The following is a 20,656-nucleotide window of genomic DNA, read 5'->3' on the forward strand; positions in this document are numbered from 1 at the left end:
TTGGTGTGAGGGTAGAAAGTTTCCCAAGGCTACAGGGACCTCCCTGAAGGTGTGAGGGGATCCCAGCCCATACTCGGTCACCACAGATGAGAAACATTCCTTTGGGTAGTACTTTGGGATGGAGAGAGGACACAGATAACACTCGAGTGGTGTAATTGCACCAATCAGGATGGTTATAGGCTTTGTCAATAGGTGATATATCTTTTCTGTATGTGTTTTTTGGCTGGTTAATTCCTGGGCCATTATTTTTTGGGCGTTTATAGTAAAATTTGACGCAGTATGTTGCTTTGGTGGACCCCAGCAAGTCCAATTCTTGGGGTTCATCTAGGGCATTAGGTAACATTTTTGTCCATTCATCCCAAGTATCTACCGGGTTGGGTCTCTTACCTGTGGTGCGGAGGAGCTCTGAGTTATAGACAGGCCAGTCATCTGCTACGAAAGGAATTCCTACTAGGCATGTGGAAAGTGGGTTATCAACGCTGCCCATGGATAAGCACAGGTTATCCTGATTCAATGTTTTTGCTAAGGTTACCCAAACATTATGGCTAGGCTGTGGGCTAATCCAGCTGCAGGCATATGGTATGGTGAAGAGCATCCAAGCAGAGGTGAAGAAAGCACCAGTTTTCATCTCTGGACAGGGATAAGACTTCTGATAGGGAATATAAGCAAAATTTGTTATCTTTTATGATGGGAGGAGGGGGTTAGGGTTTTTTCCCCTCATTCCTTTTCTCTGTTCCTTCCCCCCCCTTTTTTGTAATATAAGCAAGGGATGGGTAAGCAGGTGTGAGGTTAAGGGTTTTTAGTAAGAGTTGGGAAAGGGAATTATAGGGGTTTTTAGGGGAAAATTTTTTAAAACAGATAATAACATGTACTTTAGAGAACAATTTTGTGTTCAAGCTATGTCTGGCTTATAGCTTGATTAATGCAGCAGAATGTTATTCATCTTTTCTGTTTCTTCTGCTGTCGTGTGATGTGTCGGTTTTTTCTCAGGTATGTGGTTATTCTGCGACGTCTTCGTCTCCAGGCAGAACTTGTCTGGTTTTGAGGCGGTCCTGTATCCGGTTCAGAGGAACTCTTGTCTGTGTCTGACTGAGTAGTGTTTGTAGTGCCTAGGTATGGTTTTATGTGTTTTCCTGGGTACCACCTTGGGCCTGATGGTAGTGAAACACACGCATATCCTCTACCCCAAGTAATTAACTGGAAAGGCCCTGAGATTTGATGAGTCTCTGGGTCCTTCACTAGCACCGGTGGTTTCTCAGCGAGCTTTGCTTGGGTGGTATTTGCAAAGTGGCGAAGCACTGGAGGATCAGGTTCTGATGTTGTGCCATTTAGGAAGTTGATGACATAGAGAGCTTTGCAGAGTCTTTCAACTGGAGATATGATTTTTGTTTCACTTCGCTGCTGGTTGAGGACTCTTTTGAGGGTTTGATGTGTCCTCTCTATGATGGATTGTCCTGTGGGATTTGCAGGTATGCCTTTCTTGTGTTCTATTCCCCACTCACTGAAGAAGTCCTTTAACTTACGAGAGGCATAAGCAGGTCCATTATCTGTTTTGATCTGTTTTGGTACTCCCAGGGTAGCAAAGGCAAGGAGGAAATGCTTTATGGCGTGCTGTGCAGTTTCTCCTGGATGAGATGATGCAAACACTGCTCCAGAAAATGTGTCAACTGACACGTGTACATACTTTGACCTTCCAAAAGGTGGGAAGTGAGTGACATCTGTTTGCCACAGCTGGCAGCTGTTGAGTCCTCGGGGGTTGACTCCTGTTCCCACAGATGGTATCTGGTAGCTTTGGCAGTTTGGGCAGGTAGCAACAATAGCTTTGGCCTGATCTTTTGAGAGCTTAAACATTCTGATCAGGGCAGGCACATTTTGGTGATAAAATGCATGTGACAACTTTGCCTGGGCAAAGATGTCTGGGATGTTGGCAGTCCCTATTGCCATGGCCAATGCATCTGCTTTCCTGTTCCCTTCTGCAATGAAACCTGGGAGGTCAGTGTGTGACCTCACATGCATTACATAGTAAGGTTGTTTTCTGTGGGAAATTAAGCGTATTAATGCAGAAATCAATTGGTGTAACTTTGGATTGGGAACATCTTTTAGAAGGGCTTGTTCTGCCCTCATAGCTATACCTGCTACATATGAGGAATCTGTAATGAGATTAAAAGGTTCATCTTTGAATTTCTCAAAGGCTCTGACAACGGCTGCTAACTCTGCAATCTGTGGAGACCCTTCCACAATTTGGACATCAGATTCCCATTTTTGGGTCTTAGGGTCTCTCCATGTCATTACAGACTTGTGGGATGACCCTGAGCCGTCTGTAAAGACTGTTAGAGCTTTGAGAGGTGTTCTACTTTGTACTAATTTTGGGGTCAGATTAAAGGTTATATTAAAAAGCTTATGTTTTGGGATATGGGTAGAAATTTGGCCTGTATAGCTATCTAGGGCATACTGGAGATTTTCATTATTCTGAAGCAAATGCTCCAGGTCTCCACTGGTTAGTGGCAAGTGTATGCATGTGAACTCACACCCTGCGAGAGAACGGAGGCGAGTTCTGGCCTTTTTTATTAAATGTGCCATTATTTCTTGGAAGGTGGTAATTGTCTTTGTAAGTTGGTTATTTGTAAAGATCCACTCAAGTATCAACAAAGGGTCTCGAAGCTGAGTATCCCACTGGAAAATCAGTCCATGGAACCGGGGTGCTTTTCCCAGGATGACGAACTGGAAAGGCAGGCTGGGCTCGAAGCGATGGGCTTGGTGTGAAGATAGGGCTTCTTGTACTTTGGTGATGGCATCTCGGGCTTCTGCTGTCAGAGTGCGTGGAGAGTCCAGGTCTCTGCTGCCACGGAGAAGGTTGAACAGTGGAGCGAGGTCCTCTGTTGTAATTCCTAGCAAAGGGCGTACCCAATTGATAGATCCACACAGGCTATGTAAGTCTCTCAGAGTTTTTGGGTCGTCTCGGATGACGAGCTGCTGGGGTACGATGGTCCTCTCCCGGATCAGGAATCCAAGATAAGTCCATGGGTTGGTGTACTGTATTTTGTCCTCCCGGATTTCGAACCCTGCTTTTTCGATGGTTTCAATAGTCTTTGTAACTGCTTTGTCCAGGTAGGCTTTGTCTGATGCACAAATCAAGATATCGTCCATATAGTGGTAAATAATTGCCTCTGGAAATAGGCTCCGAACGGGAGACAAAACACGAGAAACATACCATTGGCATATAGTAGGCGAGACCTTGAGACCTTGGGGAAGAAAAAGCCAATGATACCTTTTGAGTGGAGCCTCTCTGTTAAGAGAGGGGACTGAAAAAGCAAACCGTGGAGCGTCCTGGGGGTGCAGTGGGATGCTAAAGAAACAGTCCTTAATATCTATGATGGCAAGTGACCAGTCTCGAGGCAACATTGATGGTGAAGGCAGTCCAGGCTGAAGAGGGCCCATGTCCTCAATTACCTCATTGATTTTACGCAGGTCCTGGAGGAGCCTCCACCTGTCCGTTCCGGGCTTTCGCAGTACAAAGACGGGGGTGTTCCAAGGGCTGGTGGTCTCGACGATGTGACCTTTGGCAAGCTGCTCCTCTACGAGGGCTTGTAGTGCGCGTAGTTTTACTTTAGGCAGGGGCCACTGTTCTTTCCAGATCGGGGTCTGGCATTTCCAGGTGATCTGAGGGGTGTCTGGTAGTACGCGCTCCTCAGTGGCCCCAATTAGAAATCCCGACTGGGAATTTGTAGAGAGGCTCCCCATTGGGATAGAACATCCCTTCCCCAAAGGGTGACGGGGGCCCTTACCACAAATGGACGGACAGTAGCCAGCTTGCCTTCAGGTCCTTCGACGAGGATGTTGTGCTTGCTTCGCATGGAAGCTGTGGCACCACCAATCCCTGAAATCATACCTAGTACGGGTTCCAGTTCCCAGTTTGCTGGCCATTCTGAACGTGCCACAAGACTTACGTCAGCGCCCGAGTCCAGGAGACCTAGTCGGTGGGTCTTCTCCCCTTTGCAGGACAGGCCGCACTCGATGGTAGGCCTATTAGGTCCCAAAACCTGTGCCCACATTGCTATAGGGTTGAGAGGAAGCTGTTCCTTGTGATTTCTGGGGAGTAGAAAGGCTTGTGCAATTGGAGTTCCCTTTAAAAGAAAATATGGTAAGTCTGTGCAGCACAGCTGAACCAATATTTCTTGACCCGGGTACACTGTTTGCACTGCTGGAAAAACAAAAATTTCATTTGGGCAATTAACAGTATCACCTATAATTAAGATGTCAAAAGGACCTCCTTTTGGCCCATATTTGCCAGTTGGGACACGATAAACATCCCTCTTTTTTAAGTCAATGGATAAAGCAGTTACCAGCTGACGTCGGGTTCCCGTCTGTATTGCTCTGTATGCTGGATCCCCTTCGTGTGAGGTGGCTTCTCTTGGAATGATGCATGGTTGGGTCTGCATGGCTTTTGATTTGTTGTCTTGGCGTGGAGCCCGACCACGCTCCGCTGGTAGTTTCCCGAACGCTGCTGAAAGCGTGGCCGGTTTTGGTGTTTCTGGTAGGTATTACGGGGAATTGGGATAGGTGACCTTTCTGGACAGTCTTTGATAAAATGTCCAAAGTTACCACAGTGGAAGCAGCGGGTCTGGTCTTTGGAAGTCACTACTGCAAATGCACCAGAAACTCCTTCTGCAATGCCCTTAGCAACTGCTTGTGCTACTGTATTTTCAGTGGAAAGGTGTCGGGTACAACTTTCCACCATTTGTTCTATGGTAGGTTCTGTGTCCAAAGGTAAGGCTCTCAGAATGTTTTTACATTGCTCATTAGCATTGCTCATGGCAAGTTTGCATAACAGTTCTTTTCTTGCCTCTGTGCTCTCTATTTGTTTATCCAGAGCATCTTTAATTCTGTCCACAAATTTAATAAAGCTTTCATCTATTCCTTGTTTAATATTAGAGAAGTGTTGGGTAGGGATAGAGTCATCTGGGGTGAGAAGTAGGGAGGTTTTTGCTGCGATAGCCAGGTCTTGTATTACTGCCTCAGACAAAGTTTTAGCTTGCTCTGAAGGTTTCTGCAAATTGCCTTCTCCAGCCAGCTGTTCAACTGAGAAATCTTGCCTATTAGGATCTCTTGCATATGTGTCTGATAATGTTTTTAATTGTTTTTTCCAATGCCTTTCCCATAACATGTATTCTGCTGGGGATAGGAGGCAATGAGCAATATTTTTAACATCATGTGGTATTAAGACGTGTGCTGAAAGGATTGCCTCTAGAAAATTTTTAAAAATATGTGAGTTTCTGCCATGTTCTTTGGCTACTTTTCGAAGTTCAATGAGCTCTTTGTTTGTATTGGGTTCCCACGTAATCTTAGTGGAGGAACCCCCTCTTTTTCCCTTAGAATAAGTTACAGGGAAGGCAGAAATTCTTTGTGCCAACTCCCAATCCCCTGCTCGGGTGGCTTCCATCTTAATTGAAGCCCATGGATCCAAATCATCTGTGTCAGAACTGTACTCACTATCACTACTATCCTCAGATGAGGAGTGTTTTTTCTGGCGTTTTGGAATGGCATTTTGCAAGGGTGTGGGGTGCTGGGAAGAAGACTGCAAGGCGTGGCTATCGACAGCACAGCTGGGGCAGGTTTGAGGCTGTAGGGTCTGGAGCGAAGGGACCGGCGGGGGGGTGGGGTGGGTAACAGCAGGAACAGATACAGTTGCATTCGGAGATATCGTGGGTGCGGGGTGTTGACCACACTTGAGACAAGAGACCTCCGGAGGCTTAGCAGGCACACAGGAAGGGTTTGGTAGCCGCGCGAGGGAGGGGGAAGGCGGGGGACGCGCGGGCTGGGTGGGCGGGGACCGCGCGGGGGAGGGGGAGGAGGGGGACCGCGCGGGCTGGGTGGGCGGGGCCGCGGTAATCCCGGGGGGGCAGGGCAGGAGCGGAGCAGAAGCGGCAGGGGTGAGTTGGGGCCCGCCCTCCCTGGAGTCCGGGTTTGTAGATAAGGTATTAGCACTTGAAAGGGAACAAGCTGGTGGGAGAGATAAGGCTGGAACTGCTTCTGCCGCAGAACCCGTCCTATTTCTTTTTTCTACCGCTTTGGTAATTTTGTGAAAAATAGGTAAGAATCGTGTAACAGAGAAATCCCCATTAATTTGGGAAGTATATATTTGTATGCCCACAGAGTCCCAAAAAGAATCCAAGGTTATGGAGTGTGTATTAGTATCAGGAAACTGTGAAATTATCCATTTTATAAACTTTTTTAAGTTAGGTTTCAAAAGTTTAGGGTTAGAGAAAGAAGAATTATTAAGGGAAAGAATTTCTAAGAGTTTTAAATATACGTCTCTCTCGTTCTGGGGTTGTTTTAATTTACTATTTTTTGATCCCATAATATTATTATTCCCTTTCCCCTCCCAGCAGTAAAAAGAGAAAAAAAAACAAAAGAAAAAGAAAAAGAGACCCAAATGAAAAAGCGCGCGAAAAAGGGCTGTAATATACTTACTCCTCAGCCGAATGTGGGTCGGAAGCTGCTGGAGGGTGGTCTGCCACTGTCTGATTCCTCAGGGCTGGACAAAGAGGGTCATTCAGACACCTTCTGCAGAAAATTTCTTCTATAACGGAGAAGTTATCTTCAGAAGGATTCTGGCCGGACCCAAGGCAGTTACTCTTCGCGAAGAAGGCTGCTCTGGTGGGTTTTATCTTCCCGGTTGGGCGGCCAGATTATTGTTTTTGGTCCCGGCTAGGCTCAGTTGGTCCGGCTGCCTTGGTGTTCTAGGGTGAGAAGGGTATCTGCACACCCTCCTGCCCAAGCACCTTTGGCAGAGCTCCCAGGCACAGGCTAGCCCCAGCAAGCTGTTGTAGTGATATGCAGCTCTTAAGCAGTGTTCAGCTCTTTTAGAAGTGATTTCAGCTCTTAGGCTTGCTGGGGTGCCTCGGGCAGACGCAGGGAGAGAGAGACGGGGAGCGCTGTGTGAGGTTCCACCGGAGGATCTTTATTTCATCTTCCGTGAAGGGTTCAGGGACAGCTTTCTTCCAACGAGCTAGGGAAACTGAGGGGTTTTTATAGGGTACAGGGGTTTTGAGAAATGGTCCAATGGTGTGGGTCAGGGTACAAATTGACCTATTGTCTTACAGGAAGATAACAGAGGGTCTGAGGCGCGGGAAAAGGGGTTCTTTTGCTAGTCAGCATGACTATGCATTTTCTCTGCCCTTAGGTAGCTAATCTCCAGAGGGGCCTAGCAGGCCTATCTGCTGCAACAAGCCATCTGTAAAAGAGGTACAATCATATACAGCATAATAATTTCCCTCTCAGTGAGTGCCATTTTCAGTCTACCCTGTACTACTTAATGATTTGTGTGCCTGCTGAAATAACAACATCCTCTAAAACTGCAATACCCTTATGTATTTTTCACATAATCACTAGCGGCTGAAATATTTGTTCTGACACTTGAGATTACTCATGTAAATAGAAAAATTATAGCATGCTGGCAATGCCAGACACCTTGAATTCCATCTGAGTGTGTGGGTGATGGGAGAGGGATCTATAAATACTGACAGAGGCAGGGAAACAAGCATGAGCAGCAGACAAGAAATTCTGAATCAACTTATTCCTGACATTTAGGTAAAAGATTTTAAAATATAGTGTCAGTTTGGGGTAGGAGAAGGCCCTTAGAAATCTGAATGCTTCAGTTCCATTGAAGAAATGTATTTTACGCCATTTCTCTGCTATACATGAAGTTGCATTTTTCTGTTGTACTTTTGAGTAGGGTTACCTACTCCATTTACTCCACTTGACTATTTTTTTTTTTTTGTTAAACTTAGGACACATTCAGCTTTGGGGACAAGCAGAAGCTCCAGTTTGGTTACAGTCAGTGACTCACAGGTCCCACAATGCTTATTCTCAAAATGTGACTGCTAATTTCCATGTTCAGCTTCCAAATTGCCAGTTTCAGATGTTTTCCACTTCCATTATGAAAGATCTGCATAGTTCTAATTGCAGAGTTCAGTGTCACATAACAATGTAGCAAATGAGCTGTGTCACATTTTACTTAAAAATGTGGTAGGTTAGATAGCTACAGTCTTCAGGTTTTGGCAGTAGTTTTTTCAATTTGTAGTTTATTTGATAACAGACACTTGTGCAATGTAGCTGCTCCCTGTTCTTCACTGAGTCCTGTTTCTTTGGAGTACAAGCTCTTCAAGATAGCATCATTGTCTCCTAGATCAAGCTATAAGCATCTTCTTTTTAACCAAACATTGTACTTCTGGGATTTACAAGCTAAAATTTGTTTTTCAGATTATGAAGACATGTATATGCATTTATTTTGCTGCAGTACGTAAAGTTTTTGAAAGATAGATTAATAGCTTATGGGACATTGACTCTAGAATTCATGCAATTATTGTTAGTGACATATCAAAACTCTGAACCGAATACATCCAATTGACTGAAACAGAAAATTTGAAATTTAAAATAAACTAAATTACTTGAAGGAAACTGTAGCACATTCAGTGTAGTAGGTATAAGTAATGGACATTATAATGGGAAGTATTGATAAACACCCAAGGAAAACAGTCTGCCTTTAGTTTATTATTATTATTACTTTACCAGTTTGAAAATTTTGTGTACCAGGTTAGTGACAACCTTGACAACCTGTGACTGCTTTTGATCACTTTATCAGCTTAAGTGCTGATGTCACATATTCAGCCTCCAGTTCCATTATGATTCTGTGTGACACAAGTTTGTGTATAATTAGTTTCTGTTAATCTGTTTTGAACAGAAATACAGAAAATCTCACCCCAGCACTGAAATTTGTCCTGCTTCCTCGAGCATGTGTGCTGTTAACTTTAAACATGAACTTTATTATTAGACCATGGAAATGCAGCTAAAAAGGAGCTGAAGGGAGATGGTTAGCCGTGACCAGCTCCAAGTGACCTCAGAGAGAAGTGGGTGGGGAGTGCTCACTGGATGTGAAGCTTTCAGGCTCTCTCCTACAGCCTGGTGGGGCCTGAGTCGTGTGCTCTGCTCATGCTGCTCTATGTGCAGTACAAAACCATGGCTTTGTGTAGGAATGAAAATTAATTAATTTTTAGAGGCTTTACAGTTGACAGAATTGATATACTGCAGAAGATAGGAAGACATATAAAGCCTTCCCTCCCTAGAAAACATTTATGCTGAGGAAACTCAGAAACTCTTCAAGAAGTGTTTGCTCAAGGGAGACATCAGGCCTAGGGAATCAGTGGCTGAATCAGCCCACATCCCAGGCAAAGTCTCAGGAAAAGAAACTGAGGATCAATAACAGAAGAATTTTTGGTGTTATACAGAAGCATGGGATGGCCTGGGAACGTAATCTCCATTATATGTGTAAGATTCACAAGTGCTGAAATCAGAGTGGAGGCCCCTGGTGCAGATGGGAAGGAGGAAGTATCCACAGGGACACTGCCCACTGCTCCAGCCAAGACCTGTGCTGGGTTTTCCCCTGCCATTTCTTAACTTCTAAGACATTTTTGGTGGCGAGTTATGCTTTTTGAAGCCTAATGTAGATAACACAGTGTGGCTAATCACTGTGACCTATTGAAGTTATCAAAACCATGAGGTTTCACAAACTGCACCCTCTCATGGCTTCCTGAGAAGAGCCTATTTAGTCCCATTTTCTCCTGTTTGATGGGGCCAGGACTGCAAATCTCTTGCCTTGTTGACAAAAAAATACTCTTAACTACATAAAATTGCTTATTGCAAGGTACCCGCCTTCATTTGTTGAGTGCAAGTGTGTGATGGTGCTTATAGCCCTCCTTAACATAGCTTCACCTTTCCTATAAAAGCAGCTGCAAATTTAAAAGGACACTGTGAAGTATTCTTTATATTTTCAAAATGCAGTTGTTGATCTTTTTAATCCAGCCCATTTGTATCCTACTGAAAACTCAAACTTGAAGCCTGATTGCTTACTAGCTACATTTTGGGGCCAGTTGCTAAGGTGCTTCTTTCAGGTAAACTTTATCTTAAAGATGTGTTTGTCTTCTGGATCTTTCTGAAGTTATTCTTTTGAAATATTCCTTCTTGTATTCCACATAAAAAGTATAATAACTGCAATATATATTGAAAAGGATTTAAAAAGGCCCCTTATGATTTAAATCCAAGCTTCTCTTTAAGAGATGAATAGACAATTCACTGAACTTAGTGGAATTATTTTTAAAAAAGCAGAAAATGGGAAGCTGAGCATAGTCTCACTACAGTGTGAGAAATGACCAAAGGATAAAGGGGATTTTTATTCTTACAAGGTCTTTATTTTAACTAATTTCTGTCTTCTTCCAGAGGTGGAGATCTGATGCTTTTGGCAGATCAAGAGGTTTACTATTTCAAATCCATTTCAGCATGGGGGAAAGCAGATGATGTTAATGGATAATACTTGTCCGAGCGTAGTAACAGATGTTTCTGTAGGAAATGTAGTGGAAACACTGACAAGCAGGATTGTTGGCTGTTTTTTGGTTTATGCCCACATTAAAGCTGCTGAAAGGATCATGTGACACATCTTCATAGATGGTCTGATTCATAAATTCTTTTCTTTGGGTCTTAGTTTTGATGATGGCACCAGCAGCTCATCTCATTTTTATACAGTGCTTCACTGTAAGGCATGCACTTGGCTTGAGTTTAGAGGAAATTTGATCTCTCACATAAAGCCTAGCAGGCAAATTCTGGTATTATGGTAGAGGACACTCTGTGCTTTTCTCCTGCAAAGGGGAATTCCTTGATCAAGTGTCTTCAATCAGATTCGGGTATGTTGTTCCTTTTACTTTCGTGTTGTGAACCTACACATCCTGTCCTCATTCCTGTAGTAACAAAAGACCTTTCCTCCGGCTTGCTGGCTTCCCCTCAGTGGTCTTTGTCTTCCCTCCTAGGAAACAGTTTGAATGTGTCAGAAGAGTCCCAGTTCCTCAGAAAGGCGTCTGGCCAAGAACCTGACCAAGTTGGTCTGTAGTATTTCTCTCATTAAAAGCCTGCTTCTTCCCCCCAAAAAAGTCATCTGTGAACAGTAACAAAGCATTAATTGTGGAGTCTTGGGACTTGGCAGAAGCACAACTAAATGAAGTGCTTTTTTGGAAGCTACATTGCCTGTCTTGCAGATCAAAAAATAAATCCAAACTATTTCAATGTGTATCAGTGGATTAATTCTTTTGATTGCCACTTCCCTTCCTCTTCTCTTTGTGGGGAGGGGTATTCCAGAGATTGGAATTTTAATCGCTTGACCACAATTTCTTATTAGTGGTGCAGCAAAAGGGTATGGATCATTAATTAGTACTCAATATAAGGATCTCTGAAGTTGAGCTATAGCATCAAACAAATGAGTTTAGAGAACTCCTGACAAAACTTACAGTTTATAAGTAAATTGAGTTAAAATAATGAAACTATTAGATTTTTTTTTCTGAGTCCCTGCATGTTGTTTTCTGTGTTTGCAGTGTTCTGGTGGTCTTAAAGATTGTAGCATTTTTATAATAATTTATATTTAATATTTGTATATATGTTATACATATGTATATACTCCGAAGATATATATGTGTATACATGCCTATAAAATAGTTATTCATAATTCAAAATTATTATACACTGGCATGCTTTATTTATTTTTATTAAATGTTTTGAGGTTTTAATTCATTAGATAGTTTCATTGGCAATATATAAACCCAGTGTTTTTGATACTCTCTTTTTCAGTCAGTACTTGAATTTGTGCCACTGTATCGAAAAGAAAATCCAGCTCTTGAGTGTAATGCTCTGAAAACACAGTATTATCCACATTATTACTTTAATGTCCAATAGACTGTATCATCTTTTTTCTGGTTTTAAAACTTGATGATGGAAGTGAATTGTATAACTGCAGTTTAACTTTGCTGTATCCATGATTCTCAGATAGTGCAGTGTAGAATAGGAATATGCCTATAATAGATACTGGTATCAACTTGTTTTCTGCTGTGTTGATTAAGAACGGGTTAGTGAACAGGCTGCAGAATGTAAAAGTGTAGGGTCATCCTAAATTGCTATGTATGTAGTAGGGTTGCTGGTGCATTGTTATAAAACAGAATGTTCTGCAGTATTTGCACCCAGAATTTAGAGGCAAATAGGAAATAATTGCTGATAAAACTTATGAGTCATCTGAACAATGTGTGCCTGATTTCAGCTAAATTCATAAACTGGGCTTTGGTTATGGACATGTAATTACAGATGTTGGTGAAGTAAATGGAAAGCAGTGGCTCTGAAGTTTAAATAATAACAAAAATTATATAAATTGATCAAATTCTGCCACCTGTTCCACTCCCATATTATATTTGTGCTTTTATATGTATCCATTTGGGGGCTTTTAAAATATGAAACACACCTGAATATGCAACAGCCATAAAGTCTGGGCTGTAAAACCCAGCAGAATTCAGCCATGAATCCAGAGACCTGTGCTTGTGTTTAGTAGGAAGTGGGATGTTATTAGTAGAAGCTAGAAAATTTTTTTTTTCTTTTTTTTTTCCAGAAAGCATATATTTACTTTATTTTTTCATTCTACTGTGGAATTTCCTATGAAGATGGTGTTAGCAGTTTATCAGTGCCTTAATAGCTCTTTATTCATATCCCTGGGGCCAAGCAACCATCTTCTGTTGAGATGTAGTAGAAACTAGATGTCTGTGAGTCCAGAGTTGGAAGGAATTTTCATAGGATGTACGTCCTCAAGGTAGTTTTCTTGGCTTTTGCTGTGTTTGAGACTCAGGTTCTGGAAAGAGGATTGTGTTTCTGCTCTCCCCCTACTCCTTCTTCCTTTTTCATGGGATTTTGTGAAATACTGCAGCTGTCTGCCGTGAATTCTCCGGTACATCGCATGGAAACTTGGCTTTTGACACATGGAAAGGCTGCCGCTTTTCTTCTGTCCTGTCTCTGGGGAATTAAATTCACATTTTGTGTTCCTGCTTAGGTTTCCAGCCAAAGTTTTTACTTCAGCTTCCTTCCTCTTCCTGCCCCTCTCTCCTTCTCTTAATTAAAATATGCTAGGGTTGAATGGATATAACTGCAACTGGAAAAGGACAAAAATAGCACAGATGAAATAGCTACACTATTGAGATCTGGACCTTTATTTGGAATGACATTTGCTGGCATGTCACTGTACCAGTGTTCAAAACCTGGCTGGATTGCTTTTATCAACAGAGCAATCATTAAACTCTAATTTTAAAGGGAACAAATTTTTGTTTGAAGTTGAACGTGATTTTCACAGCTTCAGCTGTTCCGCCCATGGAAATTAATGACAAGGTCATGTTTGTTCAGTGTTAGCAGGAATAGATTCACCACATCTGTATCTGCTCTGTTCTTGGCTTCCCTGAGGCTATGACTACATCCAGACTGAGATGGCAGCTGCTGAAAGCAGTATCTCTACGACACTGGCAACAACTGCTTAATTTCAGCACCTTTGCAAATCATGTAATTTTCAGAGTACCCAAGGATGAGCTGCTTTGGGGAGTTAGGTGACACAGGTTTTTAGATAATGGGCTTTAGATAAATATCTAAAAAAGTTAAAAAAAATCAGTCTCAACTCTTTTTGCCAGAAATAGTTTCTGGAAGCCTGGTGGAATTCTGTGCCAACTCTTTCCTGAGAAGGGAACAAATTAATTAAAGAAAATACTCAGAATAGTATCAGACAAGGAAATAAAAACATCAGTGTTGAGTGGACAGCCTTTCTGATAAATCACAAATGGTCCTTCCCAAAAAGGAATATCCCATAACATACATAAACACAGAAGTCCTTGTGATTGAAGTTAATAAATTAAAAAAAAAAGGATAACATGAACAATGACGAGATGGGCACTAAGGTGTTTTAGAGAAAAAGTAGCAATAGGTGTTCACAGAGCTGGACTCTAGATTTGTACTAGTTTCTCTCTCGGTAGAATTTTTATGAAGTGCCTTGAAAATAGTGCTGCTGAAGCTAATCACCTGATCTGTCGTTTCAATAGGAACACTGCTGTTCTTCTCCACTCTTCTGAATACTTCTCTTGCTTTCATTCTGAACTCAAAAACTTCAGTTGGCTTTCCCTAATTTTACATCCCTCACCACAATGTCCTTTTGTAATTTACCCACCTTTTTGTTATTCAGTCATTCCCAGCTTCTTCAGCTGAGCTGACACGATGATCTGCACCATTTCCTTGAAATATTCTCTCACAACATTTTAATAACTTCCCCAAGCAAGTTCACAATGCTTGGCCCCTTTCAGGTCATGTCACTGCTGTTTGAGTTGTGGGTACAATCAAGTGGCAGCAGCCAGTGATGCAACCACAGCTGTGTGCTGGGAGAATATTGGCTTAACCAGGACATTTAAATGGGATGTCTTGTCTTGTCTGAACTCCATCAGGTTTGTGAAGGGGAAGGAGGCTGTGACTGGCAGATTTGCCAAGCACATCAATAGCAAAAGCAAAAGTGAGCTTAAACTACCAAAATAATAAAAAAACGAGAAAAATGTTGCAGTATTTGCCTGCATAAAGAGGGGAATATGAAGCATACATGTAAAAGAGGTATAATACAGTAAGATAGTTTAATATAGTAAGATAATTTCAGAATCCTACATTCATTTTTCTTATCCATTCTGGAAAAAAGCCCAGAAAAGGCTGAGATCTAATCTGACACCTTCACTCTCACAAAAGGCTCAAACTCAATTTTATTTCCCCAAGAGAAGGCTAAGAAGTGACTTATTTTTGTTTGCTCCATATATATATATATATATATATATATATATATATATATGTGTGTGTGTGTGTGTGTGTGTGTGTGTACAAATAGATTAGGCAAAATTGCTTCCCAACAAGCAGCAATAGTTGTTGAGATTAGTGGTAAGACACTGACAAATGTGAACTAGAAGCAAGATGTGAGTTGGAATCACTGGAAGTATTGCTGGAACACTTTACATAGGGGAATAATAGGTTCACAGTCACTTTGTTGAATGTGTTTCTTTAAACATCCCTGTACTTCAGACAGCTCATGGCTTCTGTGTGAAGCAATTGTTACATGGCTGCTTACCCACTGTCACAGAAAGGTGGGATGGCTCTCCTCGCCCTACTCTGTATGGCTGTATATTCTTACTTTGCCTGTTCCATAGCACCATACTGACACTGGCAGCAGACACATCTTCATCTTCTGTATTTGCACAGCTTCTCATGCTGGGCTGCTTGGTGAGCAGAATTGATGGACAGCATCGAGGGTTAACACCAGTTCAGAGACCTCACATGGGCATGCAACTCCAGAATATTAATTTATTTATTGTTTTCCATCTCTTTTTCTCTCTTCCATAGTGAAATACATGAGAGAAGCGACCCCCTATGTGAAGAAAGGCTCCCCCGTGTCAGAGATCGGGTGGGAGACGCCTCCCCCCGAATCTCCGCGCCTGGGCTGCGCCTCTGCTGAGCCAATGTCGCAGCTTTCGCTCTCCATCCACAGGGACAGGAAGACAATTCCCCTCAAGATGTGCTACGTGACACGTAACATGACAGTGTCAGACCCTGAAAACAGGTGAATGGGCATTTGCCTGGGGTTGGGATTTCACTTTCACGTTGAATGGTTGCTGTTGTTGGGGTTGGGGTTGGTGACCAGGAGCGGGGCTCTGGCTGCATGCAGCGACCCAGCAAGGGGAGCTAGCACTGCTTTGGGAAGGGTGGGTGGTGCTGTCTGAGCCACATGAGGTGTGGCTCAGCTTTTGCTTATGCTAGAGGAACTTTGATGCAGTAATCCAGCACTTTTGTTGGAAATAAAAATTCAGGGGGTTGTTTTCATCCTGATTAAGTGTCTGCTTTTGAAGGAAAAGACACTGTACACACTAATTAGTTACATCCTCCAGGCTGGCTAAATCTGATTCCACTAAATTGCATTTTCTTTCCTTTTTTAAATGAATATTGTTTTAAGAATGGTCTGTTTTGAGTATTCAGTTCTGGACATTAAAGTCGAGAAGAGGAGAAAAGTTCCACTTACGAGGCATTAATGGGGAATTTTTGTGACTTGTTTTTTTTTCTTAACGTTAAAAATAGGATGAGGTTTTACCAGCCCTTATTTATAACATATGTGGAACAGCTGCACTGCACCAGCACACTCCCTGATCCCTTCTCTAACAGCTGCTAATAAAAACGGGAGCAGTCAAGTCAGTGATACAGACTAATTCTCCATCCAAATAATGGCCTTTTCATTTTTCTGCAGAAGCTGGGTGTAATGCCTTTGATTCTCAGCATTTACATATAGGCATAAACAAAAGTTACATTTTCATTTGCAGAAAAGGATAAGGAGAAATAGGGAGAGAAGAAGTGGGAAGGATGGGTTTCTCTGTAATCTCTTGCACTGCAATTCAGAAATTTTATTAGTATCTGTATGGTTTTCCATCTTTCCTTTTTATATTTGTCTGACCTTTTAATTTTCCCCCTCCATGCTTTATTGTTTAGTATGGCTTTACTTTGCCTTGGCTCTTCATCTCATGTAGTGGTTGTCACCATAGTCAGTGTAACTGACTACTACAGAAGTGCAATTGTAAACCAAAAATAACCCTAGCAGTGCTTCTCAGTTTAGATCAAGATGTTTATTGTTATTGGCCACTTTTTTTCCATGTATGTCTGCACAGTTTAAGGTTTGACAGCTGTATTGCTTGTCTGGGAGTTTGTCTTTCTCTCTGCCATGGTGCGTATTTTAAAAATACTCATACCAGTCGCATTTTTTGAATCAGTACAATGTAATGATATTTTACCTGCATTGACTTTATTTTCTCATATTTTTCCCCTTTCTTTTTTGATTTGATTGTAGTTTTCACCTTCTGTCAGTCTCCTGGCCCTCAGTTGGTTTGAGAGCCAGGACTGACTCAGAGGGACACATGATAACTCTACAATGGAGCTGACTTTTTTGAAGTATGCTACATATGTGTGTTTTCTTCAGTGTTACTAGGAAGTAGTGTGTGGGAGAGTCATATTGCTTGTTATCATGGTTTTCATGTTGTGTTGCTGTCATTTCCTGTGGAAAGAGTGACTTCTGATTTTACTGTAGTCCAGCACAGTGCAGTCTAAGATGGATTTCTCCATCCAAGCATGCAGTACCTCACCATTGTGCTAGCTGCTGTGTCGTCGTAGCACCCCATGGATTACCATCTCTACTGGTTTCAGTGATTTTTAACAATTCTGAACACTGAAACTCATATTTCCCAGTATTAATGCTATTACAATGCAGTGACCCTTTCCTACTGGAATGCCTTCCAAGATAGTAATCCAATTCCAGAACAATAATTTTGTCTTCACTCACAGCAGAGCCTAAGCCATGTCCTTACATGCTTACAACACTTCTGTTTCATAACCCAGTGACCTGACACACATGGATTTTGTAACTGATGGTGTCACTTTGCTGGATGGTTTTAAGAGAGCTCTGCTGGCAGGATGCCAAAGCATATGTTGGCCATTAAAGGGCTCATTTGGACTATAACTGAGCTAATTTTCATTTAAGAGCAAGTGTGGGCATGGAAAGTGTGTGTTTTCCAGTGCAGTGATTTCTTCAGTGTGGGCTGGGGGTAATGTCAGCAGCCTTCTGGGATCAGGATGAACTGATTTGTTGTCCAACATGAGAAGATACCTATGTTAAGGGACCCAAAAGGAAATACTTGATTGTTGGCACTGAATTATCTCCAGTTCTTAGAAAGCTGCAGTGAAATGTGGATTTAATAGGCATGGAGGAGTATTGTTTTTCCCAGTAGAGCTGGTAGCCCTGCATAGGACTTTTTTCTTCTCATGGAAGACTGACCCCAGTTCAGAGATTCTCAAGTCTGTGTCTACTCTCAGATGGTTTGGTGAACTTGTTATTTTGAAGCAGAAGTGATGTCTGATGCTTTTATAGCCAGCAGTTCTCAGATGTCTCCTTCACCTGATCTGCCTGTAGGTTCATTCTGTAGGAGATCTTTTCTGTTACCTGATAAAAAAAAGCTGTAAGATACCAAGGAGAAGATTCTTAATACAAACCAATACCAAAATTACTGTGTAGGATTTTTTTTAATAATAAAAGCATGCCAACAGGAGAAAAGATGCAGAGCATCTATGCCATTCTTCCCTCGGTGCAGGGCTTGTTATATTTTAGGCTGGAAGAAACTGGTTAAAATAATTGCTACTTAAATCAGTTGTTTGCTGTGTTTTCACTGATAAGTGACCTTTTTGGTGGCAGCAGTAAAGGTTAATGTCAGGCCTTACGGAGGAGCATCCCCTCCCAATGAAGGAACATGTGGAAATTACCATGGCTAGCAATGCCAATAAGCAGAAAACCTTGCTGCAGTGTAGAAAGCTTTTCATCAATTTCTGGTGATGGTATTAAGAAACAGAAGGAAAAAAAGGTCTCTCAGGTGAATTTTTTTCTGTTGGTGCTTTTAAAATCTTGGGACATAATACAAAGGTACTTCTATACACAACACAGGAGACACGACATTCCCTGGAGAAATGAGACAAAGCTATGTGGACAGAAAAGGTTTCTCATCTGCTTTTGAAGTCACCCTAAAATTCTGCTTACATGTCTTTCAGCCAAACCCAGGAGGTGTGGGCCTGATCCTGTCAGCACTTGGTGTGCACATGTCATGTTCTTCCAGTGTCAGGAGTCCAGAGCAGTGTGATCCTCACAGGGAACTTAGCAGGGTCCAGTCTTAATGATTGAGTTACTCACTGGGAGGATTTAGCCCTCTGATGGGAAAGGTTTGCTTTGGTTTGGAAGCTAGGAAAAATGGACTGAGATAGATTCCCAGAAATGAACTTTCCCTATCACTGTCCATTTCAGGATTGGACTAAGAATTACAATCAGAAGATAAAATTGAGCAGGTACGTTCTGTAGGTAGGTTGCATCTGTTGGGTTTGCATGGCCAGGTTCTGGTAGCAGGGGAGCTACAGAGGTGGCTTCTGTGAGAAGCTGTCAGAAACTTCCTCCATGTCCTACAGTGCCAATGCCAGACAGCTCCAAGGTGGGCCCACTGCTGGTCAAAGCTGAGCCAATCAGGAATCGTAGTAACACCTCTGTGATAATGTATTTAAAAAGGAAAATAAGAAAGTTACTTTGCAGGTGTAATTGTGGCCAGATAAGATTGGAGTAAGAATGTGTGAGAGAAACAGCCCTGCAGACACCCAGGTCAGTGAGGAAGGAGGGGCAGGAGGTGCTCCAGGTGCTGTAGCAGAGATTCCCCTGCAGCCCATGGTGAGGCAGCTGTGCCCTGCAGCCCATGGAGGATCACAGAGATGCAGAGATTCACCTGCAGCCCATGGAGGATCACAGGGATGCAGAGATCCACCTGCAGCCCATGGAGGAGCCCATGAGCCCATGCCGGAGCAGGTGGATGCCCAAAATAGTCTATGACTGTGTGGGAAATCTGTGCTGAAGCAGGTTCCTGACAGGGACCTGAGGACGGAAGAGTCATGCTGGAGCAGGTTTAGTGGCAGGACTTGTAGGGGATCCATGCAGGAGCAGCCTGTTCCTGAAGGACTGCATCCTGTGGAAAGGGAGCCACACTGGAGCAGCTCCTGGAGATCTGCAGCCCATGGGATGGACTCACATTGGAGATGTTCATTTAGAACTGCATGAGAGGAACCCTACACTGGAGCAAGGGAAGGACTCCTCTCCCTGGGCAGCAGCAGAAACAACCTGTGATGAACTGTGTAACCCTCATTCCCTGTCTCCCTGTGCCACTGGAGGGGAGTAGGTAGAGCCTGGAAAGGAAGGGGGTCAGGGGGGAAGAAGGTGTTTTTAAGATTTATTTTTCTTCTCAGTATCCTGCTCTGATTTTCTAAGTAGTAAATTCAATTAATTTCCCAAAGTTGGAGCCTGCTTTGTCTGTGATGGTATTTGGTGAGTGATTGCTCCTGGTCCTTATCTCAGCTTAGGAACCTGTTATATTTTCTGTCCCATATTGTGGGGGGAAGAGTGATAGAGTAACTTTGATGGGTGCCTGGAATTCAGGGTCAGCCCACTACAAGGTGGCAGAGGAACTAGCTGGTCACTCTGGACTCTGCACAGTGAGCTGCATCTGGGAATTATCTGAGCTTCCCAATACATCAAGGAGGTGCAGAACAGGACAGACTGAGACCTATTTACTCTAAAAGCAGCAACAGATTCTAGCAGCTTCATTACTTTGAAGCATTTGTGTTTGTTTGTTTGATTTTTTTTTTTTTTTTGCTTTGGGAAATACTGATTCACTGAACGAAGTATTAACAAGATCTATTGCAAAGCCATTGCTCCCCAGGCTTCCTTTTGCACATATTTTTAAGTAATAATTTCTTGTTGCATTATTTAATAACAGTAATGTCAGTAATGCACAGTAATAGTGTCAGTGAGATTTAACATTTTGAACTGTAGTTGGTGTATAAGTAACTTATGCAGAATGAAATAGCAGTGTGATTCTAAAATGGCATTTAAAAATCTTTAATTATAAAACAAATTCTTGTGAATTTGCATGTATTTACTTTTGTTACAATAAGACATGAAAACAAAAGTTGAAGCTTCTTTAAGAAAAAAGCTGGATTTCAAACAGATTTAATATGACACAGAAGAAACAAGTCCTTGCATCAAAAAACTTGAGTCATGAATGCTCACAACAAATATAAGGCATAAGCAGAAGATTGTAAAAATGCAATAAAAAGACAAACATCTTGAAGTAGATGAGGGAGTGAAAGACCAAGCAGCTCCTGTACC

The 20,656-nt window shown here is 42.3% G+C and overlaps 1 protein-coding gene across 1 annotated transcript in view; it reads left to right on the plus strand.

Moving 5' to 3' along the window:
• SNTB1 (syntrophin beta 1) overlaps positions 1-20,656 on the plus strand; it is a 122,487-nt gene that overhangs the window by 49,101 nt on the left and 52,730 nt on the right. The window contains exon 2 of the mRNA XM_068182204.1: positions 15,271-15,487. Coding sequence (XP_068038305.1) covers positions 15,271-15,487 — 217 coding nt within the window. The remainder of the gene's footprint in view (positions 1-15,270; positions 15,488-20,656) is intronic.

The sequence above is a fragment of the Anomalospiza imberbis genome, chromosome 1, assembly GCF_031753505.1.
Source record: "Anomalospiza imberbis isolate Cuckoo-Finch-1a 21T00152 chromosome 1, ASM3175350v1, whole genome shotgun sequence".
Classification (NCBI taxonomy): domain Eukaryota; kingdom Metazoa; phylum Chordata; class Aves; order Passeriformes; family Viduidae; genus Anomalospiza; species Anomalospiza imberbis.